This window comes from Rosa rugosa, chromosome 5 (genome assembly GCF_958449725.1).
Source record: "Rosa rugosa chromosome 5, drRosRugo1.1, whole genome shotgun sequence".
Classification (NCBI taxonomy): Eukaryota; Viridiplantae; Streptophyta; class Magnoliopsida; order Rosales; family Rosaceae; genus Rosa; species Rosa rugosa.
The window spans coordinates 55867376-55888135 of NC_084824.1; the positions used below are offsets into that span (position 1 = coordinate 55867376).

General features: G+C 39.6%; 1 protein-coding gene across 1 annotated transcript; it reads right to left on the minus strand.

Moving 5' to 3' along the window:
• Window positions 1–3798: 3798 nt before the first annotated feature.
• Window positions 3799–9956, minus strand: LOC133711998 (lupeol synthase-like). Its single transcript, XM_062138073.1, has 17 exons — window positions 9745–9956; window positions 9412–9611; window positions 8841–9314; window positions 8581–8665; window positions 8274–8440; window positions 8009–8197; window positions 7784–7897; window positions 7462–7581; window positions 7194–7316; window positions 6994–7092; window positions 5666–5722; window positions 5517–5563; window positions 5262–5405; window positions 4783–4960; window positions 4605–4685; window positions 4421–4504; window positions 3799–4298 (listed from the first exon to the last, which is right to left on the minus strand). Exons 2-17 carry the CDS (start codon window positions 9604–9606, stop codon window positions 4182–4184), a joined length of 2274 nt encoding a protein of 757 aa, XP_061994057.1. The 5' UTR covers window positions 9607–9611; window positions 9745–9956; the 3' UTR covers window positions 3799–4181.
• Window positions 9957–20760: the final 10804 nt, after the last annotated feature.

Below are 20760 nucleotides of genomic sequence, written 5' to 3' on the forward strand. Positions count from 1 at the left end.
TCGAGGAGGAGCCATTGACAGAGTTCGGCGATGGAGATTTGGGTTTTGATGGTGATGAGCCGGACTTGGTGGGTTTGGGGTCGGTGGCAACCGCAAGAACCCGGTTAAATCGTTTCGGAACGCGAACTCGAACTCTACTGGAGGTTGTGGTCGGGAATGAATGCTTGGAGCTCCGGCGAAGGGATTCGATTCCAGTGGAGACGAGCTGAGGCGCTGCCTCCATCGAGAGAGATAGAGAGTAGATATGAGTGGAAGTGGAGTTGACAAGACAATCTCTCTCTCTCTCTCTCCATGTGGGTTAAAGAAACAAATAGTTTTATTTGGGTTTGGCCAAGGACCCAAACAATTGGCGGTTGGAGGAACACGTGGCGTGATGCGGAGCAAGAGAAAGAACATAGTAGTACTCCTCTGTAGCTGTGTCATACTTCAGACTGACCTCAGGTTTAATTGGTTGGTATTCCCGCCCCCAATATTAAAGCGGGAACAACTAGTAGCCCTATCACTATGTTCCTTTTGAGCCCGAGTAGTTGGGCTCACCTCAAAATTAGGGCTGGGCGTCTGGACCCGAGAACCCGACCCGAACTGAGCAAAAAAGCCCGATTCGGTTCGGTTTTGTGTTGGAAAATGTCGGATCGGTGCAAAGCCCGACCCGAATTACAGTTTATCGGGTCGGTGTCGGGTTTGATATTTTCCGGGACCGAAAGACCGACCCGAATCGATTTCTCCTCCATCTCAGCCTCTCGAGATTCTCTTCCCAAGCCAGCTCTTCCTCCTCCTTCTCCATACTCAAATGTACAGAATTTCAGAAGAACCCAGAACCTATATGAAACAAACTATTAAAATTTGAGCATAGGACATGGGAACACAGAGAAAGTTGTTGCTTTGAGTAATCTTACCTTGGGAACCAGTGAAGCCGAGAAACTCCTTCACCTGCAAAAACTCTTTTCTTGATGGCCTCCTGAGCTTGAAGCTCGGAGCGGAGTAGATCGAAGTCGCCGAAGAAGAAGAAGATATGGTAAATAGAGAACTGCATAATGGGGATTGGGGAGGAAGAAAAGAGAAAAAAGAAGAAGAAGAAGAAGAAGAAGAAAAAGATGAAGAAGATAATCAAGATATGGTAAAGACTAAAGAGAGAATTGCATAATGGATTAATGGGGATTGGGGAGGAAGAAAAAAAGGGGGACAAAAAAAAAACGAAGAAGAAGAAGAAGAATACGGCTAGAAAAGAGAGAGAGAAGAAAGTGAAAGAGGGTTCTGCACTTCTAGGTTTTGTTTTGTTTCATTTCTCCCTCTTAGGATCAAATAAATATAAACTTTGGACAAATTATGTTGAGAGCGTCTCGTGCTCCAGTGGTTGGGAGCAAGGCTTTCGTGTAGGAGGTCGGGGGTTCAAACCCCGCCTCTCACCCAATTTTGTGTGTATTTTGCATAAAGCTGGGAAACTGGATTTGGGCCCGAAAAGCCCGAAGACCGAACCGGCCCGTTTGGGGTCGGTTTCTGTCGGTTTCCATTTTTGAAAAAGCCCGAACCGGCCCTGACAGATTCTTTCGGGCTCGGTCTCCGTCTCACCAAATTTTGAGCCCGGCCCGACCCGAGCCCAGGCCTACTCAAAATAAGGAGATCTCTCATCAACAACACCCGACCCAAAACCATCTTTAGGTGAAGGTCGCGAAAACCATAAATTAAAGATCCACCTTCCTCATTTCCAATGGCATTCCCCGAACAATCAAGGTTGCTATTTCCTCAACCCTACTTCGTTTCTTGAACTAAATGATTAATGTTTGATATATTTGGATGTTGCATGTGTTTATGTTTATTACCAATACCACCGAGACAGATAATTCTCATAGTTGTTTGCAGAATGAATACACCTATCAATTAAGGAGAAGAGTGACAACGCTGCTGATGGCTTAAGAAAAATATAGGTCTTTGTGGAACGAACACTTCACTTTTGAATGTGAACTATTTGATTTAACTTCCTCGATCTTAAGTGAAACATATGTTACCCTAGTCGCTCTCTCCCAAACCCTAGTTTCTCTAGTAGGGGTCTCCCGCCGTCCTTGATCTTTCCTTACTTTGCCATGGCTACAATAGACGCTGTCACTGCCAGTTTTGCTGCCTCTCTGGCGCTGGCTGAAGGGGGTAAAGCCCGGATTTGGGAAAGATTGGAGGAGGTCCGGTTCGGCGATCTACTCAATCTTTTCTCTTCGGGAAACCACTCACTCGGAAACCGGTGGACTCCAACGCCTTCAAATCCCAGTTCTTCCGGACCTGGATGGTGGAGAAGGACTTCCGCATCCAAGAAAAGGCGGACAATAGGTTCCTCTTCTCCTTTGATTTGATCAGGGATCGGAACAAGGTGCTTAAGGGTGGTGTTTGGTGCTATGACCGGGCTCCGGTCTGTCTGGAGGAGTATGATGGTATCACCCCCATCGCTGATGTCCCTCTGAAGTATGTAAGGATATGGGTTAGGGTTTCGGGTATCCCTCCCCTCTACGAGGAACCCAACAACCTCATTCTCATTGGAAACCTTCTGGGCGGCTATTTGGATTATGATAAGAGAGAGTTTCGCAAAGGTGTTGTGCGCATCTTCTTCAAATATGATATTTCAAAGCCAGTTCTTCTAGAGCGTAGGGTTTTCTTGGCCCCTGGTGTAGAGCCCTTTCTTCAGTTCCAATTCGAACATCTTAAGGGTAGATGTCCTCAGTGTGGTATGATCACGCATTCTGGGGCGAAGTGTGAGGAGGTTGTGGCTCTTTCTGATCCTAGGGTTGTGAATTTTGGTGGCGGCCCTTCTTCCTCGGGCGGCACTTTTGCTTTCTCTGCTAAGAATCCCCGTGAGTTATCTATGCCTTCTTCCTCCCTGTTGAAAAAGAAGAAGCCCGTTATTCGACGTCTAGAGCGTTCCACCATTGAACCTACGGGTCCTGAAGGTACCGTGCTCAACACGGCAGATTTGGAAGGCACGAATCATGAGGGTGCTTTACCGGACATGGCTACTGAGGTGTCCTCGGTGGAACCTTCTGATTCAGGAACAAAGGATCTTCCACCGGCCTCCATCATGCAAGTTGGTCAGAAGCAATCTTTGACCTATAAGAAAAGAGGCTGACAAGAGGCAGCTGATCCCTCTCCTAAGAAATTCAAAACTATTTTGGGTGGCAAGCTTCTCACTCTGCATGCGGAAGCTCTTGGTTTGACTGAAGTTGAGGATGATGTCGCGCTTGTGACACTGAAGAAGAAGTTGGGCAGGCTACTTGGTAGCAAAAACAAGGGCTCCCGGCCTCACAGGAAGGTGGGATTGACCCCTTTGCGTCTTACCTATCCGGCTGCTACTACTACTCAGGAGATTGGCCCTAAAGCTAAGGGCAAGGGGAAACTCTAAGTTTTCCTGTTTCTGTGCCTAGTATTTGTTTTAGAGTCTAGTGCTATGTAAGTTAGCTACTTTAATCGTACACCAATTGAGGTCTCTAGGCGGTTGGGTTGCTATAACAAGAGCTTAGATAGTTTTGGGTTTTGAGCATTTAGCTAGGCATAAGTGAGCGCATTTGTTTTCAGTGAGGGTACTTGTCATTTGCTTAGCAACTTGTGCCAGCTAGTTCTGTTGGTATGAGACAGCTTGTGATGTATGTGCCTTCTGGCCATGGATAAGTTAATGAAGTTATCTATTTCTCAAAAAAAAAAAAAAAAAGTGAAACATATGTTACCATAACTATAAAAACTCCAATGAGAGTTATTGGAGCTAGTTTGGAACCCAATTACCACTTACATACATACCATTGAGTTACTTGTATAAGAATATAATAATAATGGATCCAATATAAATATAATAATAAAATATCCTTAATTACAAACTACCTCCATGAATGGAGTTACATTCATATGCATTTAGGTATCTATAAAAACAAGGAAGAGCGTACAAACACACATGCAATTAAACACACTTAGGAAGAGTTTCTTGATCGACTTAGTGATATATTTGCTTCAAAAGAAGCAAATATATATCATAAGAGTGGTCATGCTTATTTTCAAACGTAATATAATGTATAGTACGTAGTGTGGAGGTGTCGACATTCTTTTTCAGATTATTTGGTGAGAGTACTGCTATATATACATATTAATCATATGAACAGCTCAATTTAGTATCACGATCATATTTCCCTATAACATGCATGTCAGGAATTTCAAGATGTAAGCATCAGAATGCGTCGGCGGTACTCCCCGAGAGCCCATTTCGGGAAGATATTTCGATATGAGGAGTAGTTTAGTGTACAATTTCTCATGAATACTCCAGTAATTTCCTGTAGTAATACGAGAATGAGCTAATTAGGTATGTATGTAAACATATGAATACATATAAGAAACAAGATAATGGTTTAGAGACATGAAAAAGAGAAAGTACGTATGATTATTAATTAAGTACCTGTTGAGGGAAGTCACCATCCTCCATTTGTGAATTGATCAAAACCCTTATTCCACGATGAATGGGGGTTGGATCTACATCACCCTGAATTTGATCACCAAATTTAAGATTTAATTTGGGTCTAAATTTATGTTGGTTAAGATGTCTGGTATGTGGTATAATGATAATTATTATATATGCTGACCTGCCCGGCATCGATGAGGGACAATAAAGCCCATGCAGTGTGTACCAGATTAGCGCGGTTGCCTTCTAGATTTGTATAAACCTGAAAACATGCATCGACATATATAATTTTGAGCTAGTTCCTGTGCATGCTTAAGTAGTACTGTTTGGGTTATCTTTTGGCTTAATTAGTTAATCACCTTATTTTGACTGGAAAGGTAGCTCTCTCCCCATCCACCATCGGGTAGCTGCTTTGATAGCAAAAATGCACAGGCTTTGCGCAATATGGGACTATTCTGGTACTTCTTCCCACAGGATGCTAGTGCTCCTACACCAAACCAGGTACCATATGTGTAGCAAATACCCCAGCATCCGTACCTGTTAGTCATGCAACTTAAGTTAGTCGAATGTGTGCTTACCTACTATATCTAAAAAAATAAAAAAAAATAAATAATAATAATAATAAAAAAGCCAGTACATACGTCTAGGGTTAAAATTGTTGCACACGAATGACGAAACAGAACCAAGTAAATATTGGTCATTAGTTATATATAGATTACAAAAAAAAAGTTACAAGATAAATATGGATGGCATACGATTATATACGTATATATTTTTTGACATGGGCTATAACGTAGTTTCGGAAATAGAAAAACAGAAAAACGTAAAACTAAATTACCATGATCCATCAGGGTTTTGTGTTTCTTCAATGTAACGAATTGCCCTTGATATGCAACTGTCTATTTCCTTTCTTCGATGGTTGGGATACAATCTTCTAAAGAGTGCTAGACCTTGAACTGCTGATGCGGTGCATTCTACGTACCTAAGATGATTAATTACATGGAAACATGTATAATGAGCCTTAGAAATTAATGAAGAAACACTCGGATATATATTGAAGCTTTCAAAGAAATTAGTGATCGATCATACGTACTCTCGTTCAATAAGAGTATCTTCAAAGAACTCCGTGGGGTTGAATTTCTGTAAAAGAAAAAAAGTATTTACGAGAAATATTATGTGTTCATATATTTAAAAATTGACTAATTAGATCGATATTAAAGTACAATAAGCATTACTGATTACCTCCAACCAACGAAATGCTCTTTGAGGCTCCCAAGCAGGGAAACCGCCACTGATGCTCTGAAATTAATTAATATTGTTAAAAAGGTAAATTAGTTAATGAATTTGAGGAAGAATGCGTGTAGTTCAAAAATAATATAAACACTCAATGACTCAAACACACACACACACATATCTATTATATTAAGCAAATTCTTAATTACTTCCTATGGTTAAAATTTTAAACTCCTATTATGCCTTTTTGTTAATTGAATTGTTTAGAAAATAAAAATTACAATAGAAGGCTAAAATCGTAAATAAATCAAATCAGTTATTTCCCCAAGAAATGATAGACAAAAGATAAGGAAAAAAACTCCCACATTTGAAAGAGAAATTTTATTCACACATACCAAATTACTTAATGCACACCCCCATTTTTTGAAAAAAATTTTAATACGTTTTTACCCTTTTTGATAAAGATGAACAAAAACAAAACTACAAAAAAACAGAAAATAAAATAAAGAAAATAAAAACTTTGACCTAGAACTGGAGATGACCAGGACGACCAAGATCCTACATTCAATAACAACACAACTAATTTATCCATGCACTCAAAAAACTTCTCATACTCTATTCAAGTTTTTTTCATGAATTTGATAGGATGAAGTAACAAATTCAAATTTGAATATTGATTTTTGAGTTTCTCTACATATTTAGGACTCCAAGTGGTCTACGGTCTGCAAGCGTCCTGGTGATTTCAACTTTCTCATGGTACATTGATTAATTGAAAATCTTGGAGGTTAATTGAATGAGAAATTAATATTAAAAAAATCTTCTCTCACTTTGTCTCCATTGATTGTTTGTTGAGTTTCATTTGCTTGCCAATTTCCTTCGATTTGGTTTCACTTGGAGGATGGTGGTATGGGTCATAGAAGTGAGACCATGAGAAATAGGGTGCAAGATTGAGGAGCAACATGCTTGGGTTCGATTTGGCAGAAGGAAGAAGATGATGGATTTAGGGAGTGTGTATTAAGTAAAATAAAAGAGGGCATAAGAGGAAATTTGGGGAAAAAATTTGGACAAAAAAAATTTAAGAGGTGTGTATTAAGTATATAGGGGTATGTGTATAAAATTTCTCCATTTGAAACCATCATGCTGCCTTCAATTTTTTTCTTTTTTATTTTCTTAAAATTTCACTTTTTTTATTTAAAAAAAAATTCACTTTTAATATTTTTTTTTTATTTTTATGAAATCAAATTAACAAGCGCAGAGCGCATGCCAAGAGGCTAGTATATATTACTATAGCTAGCAAGTACCTACATATACCTAATGCTCAGATAATTGGTTCTTACTTGTAAAGAGAGAATGACATTCACAGCATCATAAAAACATTCTCTTTCCATTCCTTCCCCAACTAGTTTCTCTGGCATTTGCGAGAGCAAGAGTGCAACCTGAAATTGATTAATACAGAAAAAATTAATTAAAGAATCTCGATATCGATCTTGATGACCCAACTTATTTTGGGTCGTTGGAGTACTAGCTAACTACAAACCTTTAGTCCTTCTGAAGTGCAGTCGGAGACTTGCCAACCATGGTCCTGTATTGAGAATGTCCATGCACCTTTAGATATGTGTCGGTACATAGCTGCGAAGTTGTCACCAGGGTTTTCTCGAACCTTTGTTTCGATTGGGTCCAATTCAAAATAACAAATTTATCATTATCAAATACTATAATACACACACACACGAATGTACATATCATAGACGAGAGTACTTATATGTATCTGATCAAGATTCAAGGGATATCGATGTAGATATAACCTGTGAAGCCTTCACAAAGTCGTGCGCTTTTCGAAGTGTTGTCCCATACTCTTCATTTAGGTCACAAGAGAGTATTGCCTGAATTGCAAAGGCTGCGTCCCACATTTGACTACCGAAACTCTGCAGTACGTGCAGCACGTACATAATAGTGAATATGATATACATTGGTTAAGTGATGGATAGTTCGATTAAAAAAAAAAAAAAGACAATAGCTTTGGGGATTTGAAAGATTGAAATTTTATGGTTTTTATTTAATAATGAAGGCGGCCTCTCTTTTAACTATATCTATGTATTTTCAATATAGATGATCGATCTGAGTAACCTGAAATTTCAAGCCATCTTCAGCGATCCAAAAGTAATCTGGTATTCTAGCCAGGTGAAGCTTGTACGCTTCCGAATTTGGATCTTCGACCCAACAAGCAATCAAACATAACACCTGCGCGTGCATGAACACAAGTAAGTAGCTAGGATTCATTAACATTAAAATTAACTAAGCTGTTATATGAATTCAGTTTGATTTTCGTTCTTTAATTTTTGCACGCGGTACCTTTTCTACACTTCCAATGCAAAGATATCTGCTGTTCTCGTCTTCATAGTGTACGTGCTCGATTGCTACTTCTAGGGCCTTCTTTCTCAGGATAGAAAAGGGCCAACGAGCCAGAATTGGTTCAGCAACATGGTGAAGAAATCCCCACAGCATATCTTGCACCAGGGGGTGTGGATAATACAAATCTTCCTGAAGTATACATTAATTAGTTCTGAACTTTAGGTATGCATCATGCAGTTAGTTCTGAACTAGCTAGATAGCTAACCTTTGCAACAGTGTTTCTGGCTTTAGTCCAGTTAATGTCAAAGTATGGCTCAGTGTAGAGCTCTCGTCTCAGTGATCGAACCAATCCGGTGATTTGGCCAACAAACCTCTTCCCGTATAAGTATGACATAGGCATGTACACCAACCGACAATAGCATAACATCTTCCCTGTTGGGATATATATATATATATATATATATATATATATATATATATATATATATATGTCATTTAGTATTTTTAATACGTCTACCAAATACATGCTTTGGAATCTTATGAAACAGTTTGCAAAATTAATATAGACCAACCTGGATGAATAGGGGACATATTTGGTAGAAGCCAGAACTCAGGGGGCAAAGGGTTGCACCCTGACCACTCATATACGCCAAGTACCTAATTAATTTAAATCAGGGGAGAGGCACATATGTCAACTTATCTTTTTTTTTTTTTTTTTTTTTTTGAGAATACACTAATAGAATTTAACTTGAATTAATTGTCTGCAAACATGCATAGAAATATTGTTTATAACAAGGATGCATTAGATTTAAGGCCGTATGTACGTACGTACCGTAAGCCAAAACTTTCCCCAAGATGGAATTCCAACCGCACCACCATGATCAAGAATCCATTTCCTGGCTCTTGCCACGGCCATGCCTTCCCCATCATCAGGACCCTCTCCTAGCAGCCTCAACGCAATGTAGCTTAGCGCTGACCCAAACATCGTGCTATGACCTTCTATGTGTAGTCCCCAACCTCCATCTTCATTCTGATGATTGTAGATGTAACGAATAATTTCCTTCTGGTGTTCAGGTCCTAGAACGGCACACAATGCTCCAGTAACGTACAACGCTATAACCAAAGGTTGAATGAAGAACAAGGGACCGGCAGATTCAGCAGGCCAATGGCCATCATGGGCCTGGAGGGAGGAATAGAAGCTGAGAGACCTTCTTATTGTTGCTGTCACTGTCTTCTCTGTTATATCCTCTATTCCCTTCACTTTAATTGCTGCCGGAATTGGTCCACTAGGGTTTTCCTTAGTAAGCTGCATGCGCATGGGCGCAGTTAATTATTTAATTAGTTATTAATTAATGAGCTCGATACAAGATTTATATGTGGCATAATATATAAAAGATCGGTACCTGCATTCTCATCAAAAGATCAGCACTTTGTTTGATCCGAAAGCGGTTTCTCGTAAACTCCTCACGAACTCTCTCTACTTCGGCTCGTTCTTCTGGTGTTCCGGCATCTGGATCAAACTCCCAGTGTTGTCGACCCACGTGATTGTTTAGTGTCCTCAGCCAGGGTCCTCCCTCCGCAATCTTCAGCTTCCACATTCTTCCTGTATATAATTATGCAACAAGTTAATTGAAATATTGACATATAAATTTAAATTCTCTATATGAAGAGAGATGGAAGAGCATGCATGGGTGAGCTTGAGGAAGAAGAAGAAGAAGAAATGTACAATTAAATACCTTAATTAAAGTTTATATCAAGAGACAAGTCCTAGCTACTGGTACATGTGAAGAGCTAGCTCGATCTGAAACTATAAAAGGTAATTAATAATTAAGAACACTTGCATATTTTCATAGAGAGCTAGACTGCAATGTATTTAGTGATTAGCTGCAGGCTTAACCCAGTCTATATATAAGTAGTAGCCTGGGTGACAATAACTAATCGAATGGTTATACATACATACATACGGATATATAATTATATATAGCTGTGGAATTTCAAACTTAGCCTTATTATAACATATAAGAATTTGAGAGGGTCCATTATATTGCTAGTACGTTGCTGGATATGACATACACGAGGGTGCAGAGTCTTTAATAATTTAAGGATTAATTAAGGGGATCATTGTGAACCATTTAGTCAAACTCAATCTCAACCACTAGCTACAATGAAGTGCCCTGGATCCATACTTCCTGTACATATTCCACCTCATTGTGACTTGCTGTAGACGGCATTAAGAACCTGTCACGCGGAACTAGCATCTACCTACCTAGCCTCTTTTTTGTTTTGGGGAGGGAGGCGCTCGGGCCCTATGAGAGGAAAAAAAAAAAAACACCTACTCCACACTCTAAAATTGAAAATTAACCAACTGTTTAAGGACATCTGATTTATGTATATGGGTGGTTCAAACTCTAGTGACTTGTCAAAGTTGTAATAGGGTTAGTCTTACAGATATCCTGTGAGATATTCTATTCATTGTACGATTCAGTTTCCTTGTAAGACTTATATTCTTTGCTTGTAATCCTCTATACAAAAGAGACCCTTATTAGTAATGAAAGCATAGATCATTCTCTCCCAATTTTTGATTTCCTAAAGCACATTATCAGCACAAAACCCTAACTCTGAAACCCTAAATTCGTAACATTGAAACCCTAGCTGCCTCCGCCTCACACCTTGAAGCCCTTGATCCCAGGAATCCAGAACCAGCGGCGGGACTACCAGAACCAGCCAGAAAACCCCCTAACCGGCCACCGGAAGTCCCAAACCGGTCTAATTAGCTTCGCTAGCGCTTCTTCCTGCCGACGTCAGTGCGCCCCTGCGCCCACGTTAGCCTCACCAGCGCTAGCCTCGCCTCACCCCAACGCTGTTAGCATCGCTTTGGCTCGATAGCATAGCTCCCCCGCGCTTGTCAGCCTCGCCCACACACGCTTAGTGCCCCGCGCATGCCCCTGCCTGCTGCAAGTTCCAGCCACCACCGTCCACCGGCGATTTTTCCAGCCATCTTCCGACAATTTTCTGGTAACCCTCTTTCAAGGTAAATTTTTATAAAAGTTCCCGCTTTCAAGTAATTTACTTTCTCTTCTTTTCTCGGGGACATCCAACATCCCTTCTCTACCTTCCACTTCTTCTTTTATGGGAAGACTTAGGCCAAACTGTGGGGATTCGAGCTATCTCCAAACTTAGAATTTGTTGAGATCTCCAAACTTAGAGTTTGTAGAGAATATATGATCGACCACACACATCATTGTTACTATCTAATCCAAGATCTCTTGGAATTGAATTTCTTGGGAGCGATTATATATGCTCATAAATTTCTTTTGTTTTTGTGGTAGCCTTTTTGCTCCGAAACCTACCCATTTTCTTGTTCTTTTTCAAGATGATTAACCCTGAACAAACTGGACTTTGCTCTATTAGGGACAACTGGCTATGGATATCATAAGTGGGTTCGTGATGACCGCCAGCATTTCAAGGCCCAAGGAATCCTGGAAACGATTCTTGAGCCTAGTCAGAACGAGTTAACTGTTGAGCAAGCTCAAGTTTTGGAAGCAAATAGAGCAGCCTTGGAGGCAAATAAGGCGAAAACCATCAACCTAATGACTCATCATATGAATGATTCGCTCCAATATGAGTATTTGAATGAAGAAGATCCCATATGGCTGTGGGTCTCACTCAAAGAGTGCTTTGAGAACGTCTGTGACTCCCTGTTTCCTGACGTAGAAGTGAGATAGCATAAGCTCCGCTTCTGTGATTTCAAGACAGTTTTTTATTACAACTTGGAAGCACTTTGCATTAAATCCTTAATGGAATTCTGTGGTAAAGAGATCACAGATGCGATGTTGATTGAGAGGACTCTCTCTACCTTCCCCATATCTGCTTTCGTGGTTGTTAAGAACTATCGAATCGATGTTACAACAGAATGGATCACAAGGTTTCATGAGCTCATTGAAGCCATGAATGTCATTGAAAAGCGTGACAACATCCTTGTGAAGAACTATAATTTGAGACCCATGGGAACAGAGCCTATTTCGGAGTCCAATTATAGTCGCGCCTCTAAGGGAGGGTGCCAAGAGTGAAACCCTAAATTTAGGGACAGTTGTGGACGTTCTGGTCCATATTCTCGCTCTAATAAGGAAGGTAACCGCCAAAATAGGTGGACATGGAACCGAAGAGGTCAATGTGGAAAGAGAGGGAGGCAACGCCTCTAGCCATGTTAGTGGCGCCACCAACACTAAGAGTCATCCTAATAACACTTTCAAAGCTCCTCAATCGAGAAAGTTTGAGCACAGAGATGTATGTTCTCAATGTGGAGCATCTGGTCATTTGGCACACATTTCTAGAGCTCATAAAAGTATTGCCACCGCCTACAAAGCATATTGTGAAGCAAGAGAAGCTCACTATATGGAATAAGAAGATCAAGAAGGTGATCTCGAACTAAGGGTAGAAGATTTCAAATCAAGCCAAGATCAAGAGATTGGCGATTTTAAATAAAGTCTTTATTTTCCCTAAACCCTAAGAGCCATCCTAATAACACTTTCAAAGCTCCTCAATCGAGAGAGTTTGAGCGCAGAGATGTATGTTCTCAATGTGGAGCATCTGGTCATTTGACACACATTTCTAGAGCTCATAAAAGTATTGCCACCGCCTACAAAGCATATTGTGAAGCAAGATCGGAGAAGCTCACTATATGGAACAAGAAGATCAAGAAGGTGATCTTGAACTAAGGGTAGAAGATTTCAAATCAGGCCAATATCAAGAGACTGGAGATTTTAAATAAAGTCTTTATTTTTCAAGAGATGTAATTGGCAATTGCGATATATTTTGTACTAAATGTCATTGGTTTGGTTTTTCTTCAACTAGGCTCATCCAAAGTGATTATGATGTCTAGGAAGGTTTTGAGATAAGTGGTATTTAAGTGAGGTTTGCTCCACCAACATCTCTCTACTCAACTAGTCATATTTATTTTAGAACTAAAAGAATTTAAACGACTACCTTTGTTTTGCATTAGCTAGTTTCAGATTAGATTTTCTTTTGGTCAAAGAAACAATGATGTACATTGTTGGCTTATGAATAAAATTTTGAGTTCTTTTCATTATGGTTCCATTTGAAATTTTGAGCATATTACTTTGTGACTACGATAGTTAGGCCATCACGATTAGTTCAAGGACATGGAATGACCCAAATTCCTCTTACCAAATGACACCTTGATTACTGTCACAGAAACTCTCTACGCTTCTAAGGCAAATCGAACTATATTGAGCTATTCGAGCTAATGGATTCCATGTGGAAACACATATAGAGAATGAAAAAGAGTTTCTTTGCAATATCTCTAATGATTGTAAATAAAGGCGCATCTTAGAGAACCTCAGGTGTCTGTCTAGTGGTTTTTATGTCACCATTATTTGAGATACTAAATCCAATAAAGTTATGAGAGAAGATTTCTTAGATTTAGACACATATTGGCTTTGTCACGACAGGATAGGTCATCCTAGTAATGATATGATATGATCCCTTTACTAAAGACTTCACATGAACATCCATTATTTCGAGCAAAACAAAGCAAGAATCAAAGGTTGATTCTTGAACTAAGTGTGACCGCTACCACTGCCTCTGGCGCCGGCGCCGTTCACAACCAGCCTAGGGCTGGCGCAGTCCATTTCCATGACACCATGGATGGCGTCCATCATGGTGATGGCCCCCCAAGTGATGCTGCAATCACTAAACTTTGCTTTCAATAGCATTTCAGACGCTCTAGCCCAACCAAAATCCTCATTGGTTGCTTCTAAGGCCCCTCATTTCTACAAAGTCTGTTCCTTAGGGAAATTAGGACTGAGACCGTCCTACGCAAAGGATATAAAAATACTCATTAAGTTCTTACATTGAATCCGGGGGGATTCTGTGGACCGATTCAACCAACTTGCGGACGTTTAAATATTTCGTGATATTGGTTGACGCGCAAACACGCTGGTCACTTGTTGTGTCATTGTCCAAGTTGTAACACTGCTTATACTACAGTCCTAGCACAGATCATATGGCTACAGGCTCACTTCCCGGATCATCTCATTCAGTCAATTCGACTTGACATGCTAGAGAGTTTACATCGAAGACTTTCGATGATTATTGCATTGGGACTAATGTTGGACATCATATTCCCATGTACACACCCAAATAGTCTCGTGAAAACGACTATGATGGTAGCTCAGACATTGGTAGTGCGCACCAATCTCCCTATTGTTAAGAGTATATGTCAAAATCAACAGAGATGGTCAAAGGTCAAAGTGATAATGTCAAGTTAGTATATATAGGAATTCTATCCTTTACTGTAGGTAGCAAGTCATCTTTGTAAAGATTTACGAAGAGAAAAACCATTTTCAGATTCCTCTGTTCTCTCTCATTGTTCTTCATCTTCTCCATCTTCAATTGAGGCTTCGTTCTTAGTTTTTCCTTCAGATTTTTACAGAGTTTCTATATTCATCATGAATTTTAACATGGTATCAAAGCTCATGGTAGCCTGACCTGTGCTCATCTCGTTTCTTTCCGCTGCAATTTTCCTTTATTTTTTTAGTACCGAACAGAAATTCCCAAATTACTAGATCAAGAACCCTAGAAATTGCATCTTCATCATTTGTACAATTACCAGATCAAATACCAAATTCCTGTACAACTACGAAGCAAAATCATCAAGCAAAGCACGATTTTTTGTTCGAAGATTCAAGTCGATTTCATCCTCAAGATTCAATCTTGTAGCTGTTCTCATCAAGATCTGATATGGCAACCTCGAGTCAACTTTGTAATGCTATCTCTGTTCGACTTGACTAAACAAATTACCCTACCTGGGGTTTCCAGATGCATCACTACCTTCGTGGCCATGGTTTACTAAAATATGTTGATGGGTCTCATCCTTGCCCACCCCAATTCCACATCTCTAGTGACAGTTCTCTCGTTTTTGATAATACTGGAGCTTATGAAAAATGGTTGGAACAAGATAGCTTACTCATCTTCATGATCACAACTACACTTTCTGTAGAAGCTTTGACTTGGGTAATCGGTTGTCAAACATCTATGGAGGTATGGGTTACTTTCAAGCAAAAATATGCTATAATTTCATAATCTCATGTGATGAAATTGAAAAGAAATTTGCAATCTATTCACAAAGGCTGTGATAGTATTGACAAGTATTTGCTGCGTTTTAAATCAATTAGAGATCAATTGGCTGTTGCTGGGGTGTGTATTTCTGATCAAGATGCTAAAGCTCTTATTCTTGCTGGATTACCTAGTGAATATGGCCCCACAAGACAAATCATAAGGGCTAAAGATAATATAGATTTGGAAGAAGTTAGGTGTTTGTTGCTTTCTGCTGAGTATGAGATTGAATTAGAACACAAAGTAACTACTTGATTGGGAAGGGATATGTCAATGATGAACTATGCCCGCGCGTTTCTATAACAAGTTTCAGATTCTATCGCAGTTTATGTTGGTATATGATCTTCATTAGAAGCACTGCAAGAGTTAAGGGAAACCTCTGAACACTTGAAATTCGAGTTTGAGATGAAGGATCTTAGGAGAACACAGTTTTGTCTCAGTTTGGAACTTGAGCACCATGTTGATGCTTAGGTGTTTTGAAAATGTCAAGCCTTTAATCACGCATGATCGTCTGTAGTCTTAATCCTAAAAGGATCATCTTCGTCCGAAGGATGATGATGAAGATGTGCTAGAGGCAGAGGTGCCCTACTTAAGTGCAATAGGTGCATTATTGTACTTAGCTCAATGCATAAGACCGAACATCTCATTTGCAGTGAACTTGTTAGTTAGATATAGCTCTGCGCGAACACAACGCTACTTGATTGGTGTAAAAGATATCTATCGACACTTGAGATGTTTGATTGATATGGGCTTGTTCTATTCCTATAGAGAGATGATGGATTCGGACCCATCACACACCAGGAACGCCACCGACACTGGCCTGCGTCTTCTATCCCAATCCCAAAACGAAATTAATGTTTTGGCAGATTTTGCTTATTTTGGATATCTCTTTGACCGACACAAAAGTCGTCACAAACTGGTTATGTGTTCACCATGGGTAAGACCATGATATCTTGGAGGTGTACAAAACATATCCTAGTTGCTATATCTTCGAACCATGCGGAGATTATTGCTTTTCACGAAGTAGTTTGTGAATATATATGGATTGGATCCATAATTATGCATGTTCGAAGAAATCGTGGTTTGAAATCTAGCTACCACAGATGAGCCTACGAGCATTTATGAAGATAATATTGCTTACTTTGAACAAATGAAGCAAGGCTACATCAAAGGTGACAACACCAAGCATATATAATCAGCAACAACAAACTCTCCTCAAGATCAAAGTGAACTAGGTTCGATCTGAGGACAATATGGCAGATTTGTTTACTAAATAACTTCCTAAATCCACTTTCTAGAAACATGTTGGTAGCATCGTTTGCGGAAGTTATCCTAACTCCCATGGCCGTAGTCATCAGGGGGAGATGTAGACATTAGGGGGAGATGTCTACATGTATGGTCTTGAAACGTGAATAGTGTGTTGTACTCTTTTTCTCCTTCGACTGAGGTTATTTTTATCCCACTGGATTTTTGTTACTGAACAAGTATTTTGACGAGGCAAGGAGAGGAGCACCACGTTTAGGGGATACAAGGGAGAATATTTAAGGACATCTGATTTATGTGTCTGGCCCAAATTCTGGTGACTTGTCCAAGTTGTAATAGGGTTAGTCTTACAGATATCCTCGGAGATATCCTATTCATTCTACGATTCAGTTTCCATGTACGACTCATATTCTCTGCTTGTAATCCAAAGAGGCCCCTATTATCAATGAAAGCACAAATCATTCTCTCCCAATTTTTGATTTCGTAAAACACCAATAAATTTAATTGATCATTGATCAATAGGACTAAAATATAAACAAGAAAAATCATAATAGTTATACCTATAAAAATAAAATTGTGATAAAATTACATATTTGAAGTCAAACATTTTTTTTGCTTAATCAAGGCTTATGGAGCAAAATTTATATGAAAAAGTATCTTCATTCTAGTTCTTTGTTGCAGAATAATTATAAAAAGCCCTTGAATTGCTCTAGTACGTGGTCTGGTATTGTCTATGGAGCTGATCTCTTGAGGAAAGGTTTAAGCTGGAGAATTGGAAATGGTGTTAAGGCCAAGTTTTGGACTGATAAGTGGTCTCCTTGTGGTATTCTTAAGAATTATGCTCTAAATCATGATACCATTGATTTAAATTCCTCTGTTCAAAACTTTTGGATTGACAGGAGATGGAACCTGCCTATGTTACTAGACAATCTTCCTATTAAGATTGTGGACAAAATCATTGCTATCCCTATTGTTGGCCGTGGTCTTCCTGATCAAGTTATATGGGGAAATACGTCCTCTGGGTTGTTTTATGTCAAATCTGCCTACCGAATTCTCTGTGATGAGCAGGGATTTCATAATTACTGTTGGTTGAAAAATTGGTCTCTCCCTATCCCTCCCAAGCTCAAGATCTTTCTATGGTCCTTTGTTTCAGGTAAGCTTTTAACTAATGAACAGCGGTTTAAACGACGGTTCACCTCTAATCCTTCTTGCCAGGTCTGCACAAGTGCTCAGGAAACTATGTTACATCTTTTTCGTGACTGCCCCATGGCTAAACAGGTTTGGCAATCCTTTGATATCCCTGCTAACATGCTAGCGACTTTCAATTTAAATTGGGAGGATTGGATATTTGCCAACTTATTACAAAAAGGATACCATATGAACAACCTGAGCTGGAATATCTTTTTCATTTTCTGTTGCTGGTTCATCTGGAAATGGAGATGCAAGAATGTGTTTGACGTTGGTTTTCATTATCCTTATAACCCCCCTGATGTCATATATAGCTATGCCACTGAATGGTCTAAAGCTACTGCCAAGGCTAATGTTAGTTTGGCTAGAAATGTTGAAATGCTATCTTGGCTTAAACCTGCTGCTGGTAATCATAAGCTCAACGTTGATGGCTCAAGAGTCAGTTCGAGTGCTATTGGTGCAAGTGGTGTTATAAGGGATGACTCGGGGTCCTGGTGTGGTGGTTTTATGGTCAATATTGGTGCTGGTGAGGTTTTACAAGCTGAATCTTGGGGTCTTTTTCATGGCCTGCAGCTGTCTTTGAGTTTAAGGATCACTAAATTGGAAGTTGTGTCTGATTACTTTGTGCTTATCAATCTTATCCATAGTGACAATATTGATCTTCACCCCCTAGGGACCTTGATCATGAACTGCAGAAGTCTGATGCAAGAGTTTGAGTTCAGTCAGATTAAGCACATTCATCTTGAGCGTAATCTGGTTCCAGACGTTCTGGCTAAGAACAATATCCTCCATGCCAAAGGAATCTGCATTTTGCATGACCCTCTTGCCTTGATTACTGAATATTTGTTGGACGATATTGTTGGGCCTCCTAGAGCTAGAGGTTTTATGGCCAGCTGTGCTGGCTAGTTGTTTCTCTTTTGTTTTCTTTTTGGACTGATGGCCCCATATGTACCAAAAAAAAAAACATTTTGTTTGCTTTCGCAATTGACACTAAAAATAAGAGCCAAGAGAAAAACTATTAGCCTATATGGCCAAAAGAAAATCCTAAATAGCCTATCTGGGATAATAAAAATGAATTATTTTCACTTATGTTATTTTTATTACAATACTTATCTGAAGCAATAAATCAATCAATATTTGATTAATTCTGATTACTATTCAGATAAAAAAACATAATACTTATTACTATTGATTTTTGGGTGGTTCTAATTGGACCTCCAACTTTTTTCAATTATTAATAGACTTTGTCAAGTTATATGAAAAGACAAATAAGGACAAATAGAGAAAGAAGGAAAAAAAAGGTATATGTTTAAGGAAAACTGAATTGGGAGAGAATTGAGTCATGCTTTCATTGATAATAGGGGCCTTTTATATAGAGGATTACAAGGCATAGAATCAGAGTTGTATAAGGAAAGATAATCGTACAATTAATCGGATATCTATGAATATCTCCGAGAATATCTCTAATTCAAAACCATATTACAACTAGGTCAAGTAACCTAGAGTTTGGGCCAGACACATATTCTAGATTTACTTGAACACTCCCCGTTGTGTCGCCCAAACGTGGTGCTCCTCTCGTTGCCTCATTATAAACCTTGCCGAGTAACAAAAACCCTGTGGGACAAAAATAACCTCGGTCGAAGGGGAAAAAGAGCACAACACACCCTTCGCGTTTCGAGACCATACATGTAGACATCTCCCCCTGATGTCTGCATCTCCCCCTGATGACAACGGTCATGGGATTTCGGATAACTTCCTCAAACGATGCTACCAACATGTTTCTCGAAAGTAGAATTTAGGCAATGACTTAAAGAGCAAGTCTGCCATACTGTCCTAAGATTGAACCTAATTCACTTTGATCTTGAGGAGAGTCTGTTGTTGCTGATTATCCTTGGTGTTGTCGCTTTTGATGTAGCCTTGCTTCATTTGTTCAAAACAAGCAGCATTATCCTATACGCTCGTAGGCTCATCTGTGGTAGACTTCAAACCACAATTGTTCGAACATGCGTAATTATTGATCTATTCCATATACATTCACGAACCACTTCGTGAATAGCAATAATCTCTGCATTGTCCGAAGATATAGCGACTAGGGTCTATTATGAAGACCTCCAAGATATCATGGTCTTTACCCATGGTGAACACTTAACCAGTCTGGGAATGACCTTTGTGTGGGTCAGAGAGATACCCAATATCAGCAAAACCTTCCAACGGACGCAGGCCAGTGTTGGCGGCGTTCGTGGTGTGTGATGGGTCCAAATCCATCGTCTCTCTGTAGGGATAGAACAAGCCCATATCAATCGTACATCTCAAGTACTGAAAGATATCTTTTACACCAATCCAATGGCGTCGCGTTGGCGCAGAGCTATACCTTAGCTAACAAGTTCACTGCAAATAAGATGTCTGGTCTTGTGCATTGAGCTAAGTACAATAATGCGCCTATTGTACTTAACTAAGGCACTTCTGCCTTTAGCACATCTTCGCCATCATTCTTTGGACGAAGAAGATTCTTTTCAGGATCAAGACTACGGTCGATCATGGGGGTGCTTAAAGGCTTGACCTTGTCAAAATGCCTAAGCATCCGTCAACACAATGCTCAAGTTCCAAACCGAGACATCATCGTGTTCTCCCAAAATCATTCATCTCAAAATCGGATCTCAAGTGTTCAACGGTTTTCCTTAACTCTTTAAAGGCTTCCAATGAAGATCATGTCCAACATGAACCGCGATAGAATCCAAAACTTGTTATGGAAACGCGTGGGCATATCCATTCCCAATCAAGTAGTCACTTTAGTAAGCGTTTCAACCTTATTGTAAACACGCTCCGTGGTCTAGAGCCACTTGACTTAGATAAATGAAGTTCACCATGAACCTTCATGTATATTCTGTATCTAGATCCCCATAGAGATATGTAGTGACCACATTTGTAAGCTGCATGTTCAATTATTCGGAAACTACCAAACTGACAAGGTAGTGGAGTGCAATGACATCCATTATAAGAGAATATGTCTCATCGTAGTTGATTCCAGGGAGTTTTGTGAAAAGCCTTGCGCCATAAGGCGAGATTGCCATCTCTTTTTCTCATCACGCTTTCTAACGAAGACCCATTAGTCAATAGGTTTTATGTCAGGAGGTGTTGGCATCACTGGCTCAAAAACCTTCTTC

Coding starts and splice junctions, on each gene's coding strand:
- LOC133711998 (XM_062138073.1), bottom strand. CDS start 9,606: ATGTGGAAGCTGAAGATTGCGGAGGGAGGACCCTGGCTGAGGACACTA. Junction 4,686..4,782: donor ACCTTTCCAGTCAAAATAAG/GTGATTAACTAA, acceptor GCATGTTTTCAG/GTTTATACAAATCTAGAAGG. Junction 4,299..4,420: donor ATGGTGACTTCCCTCAACAG/GTACTTAATTAA, acceptor GTATTACTACAG/GAAATTACTGGAGTATTCAT.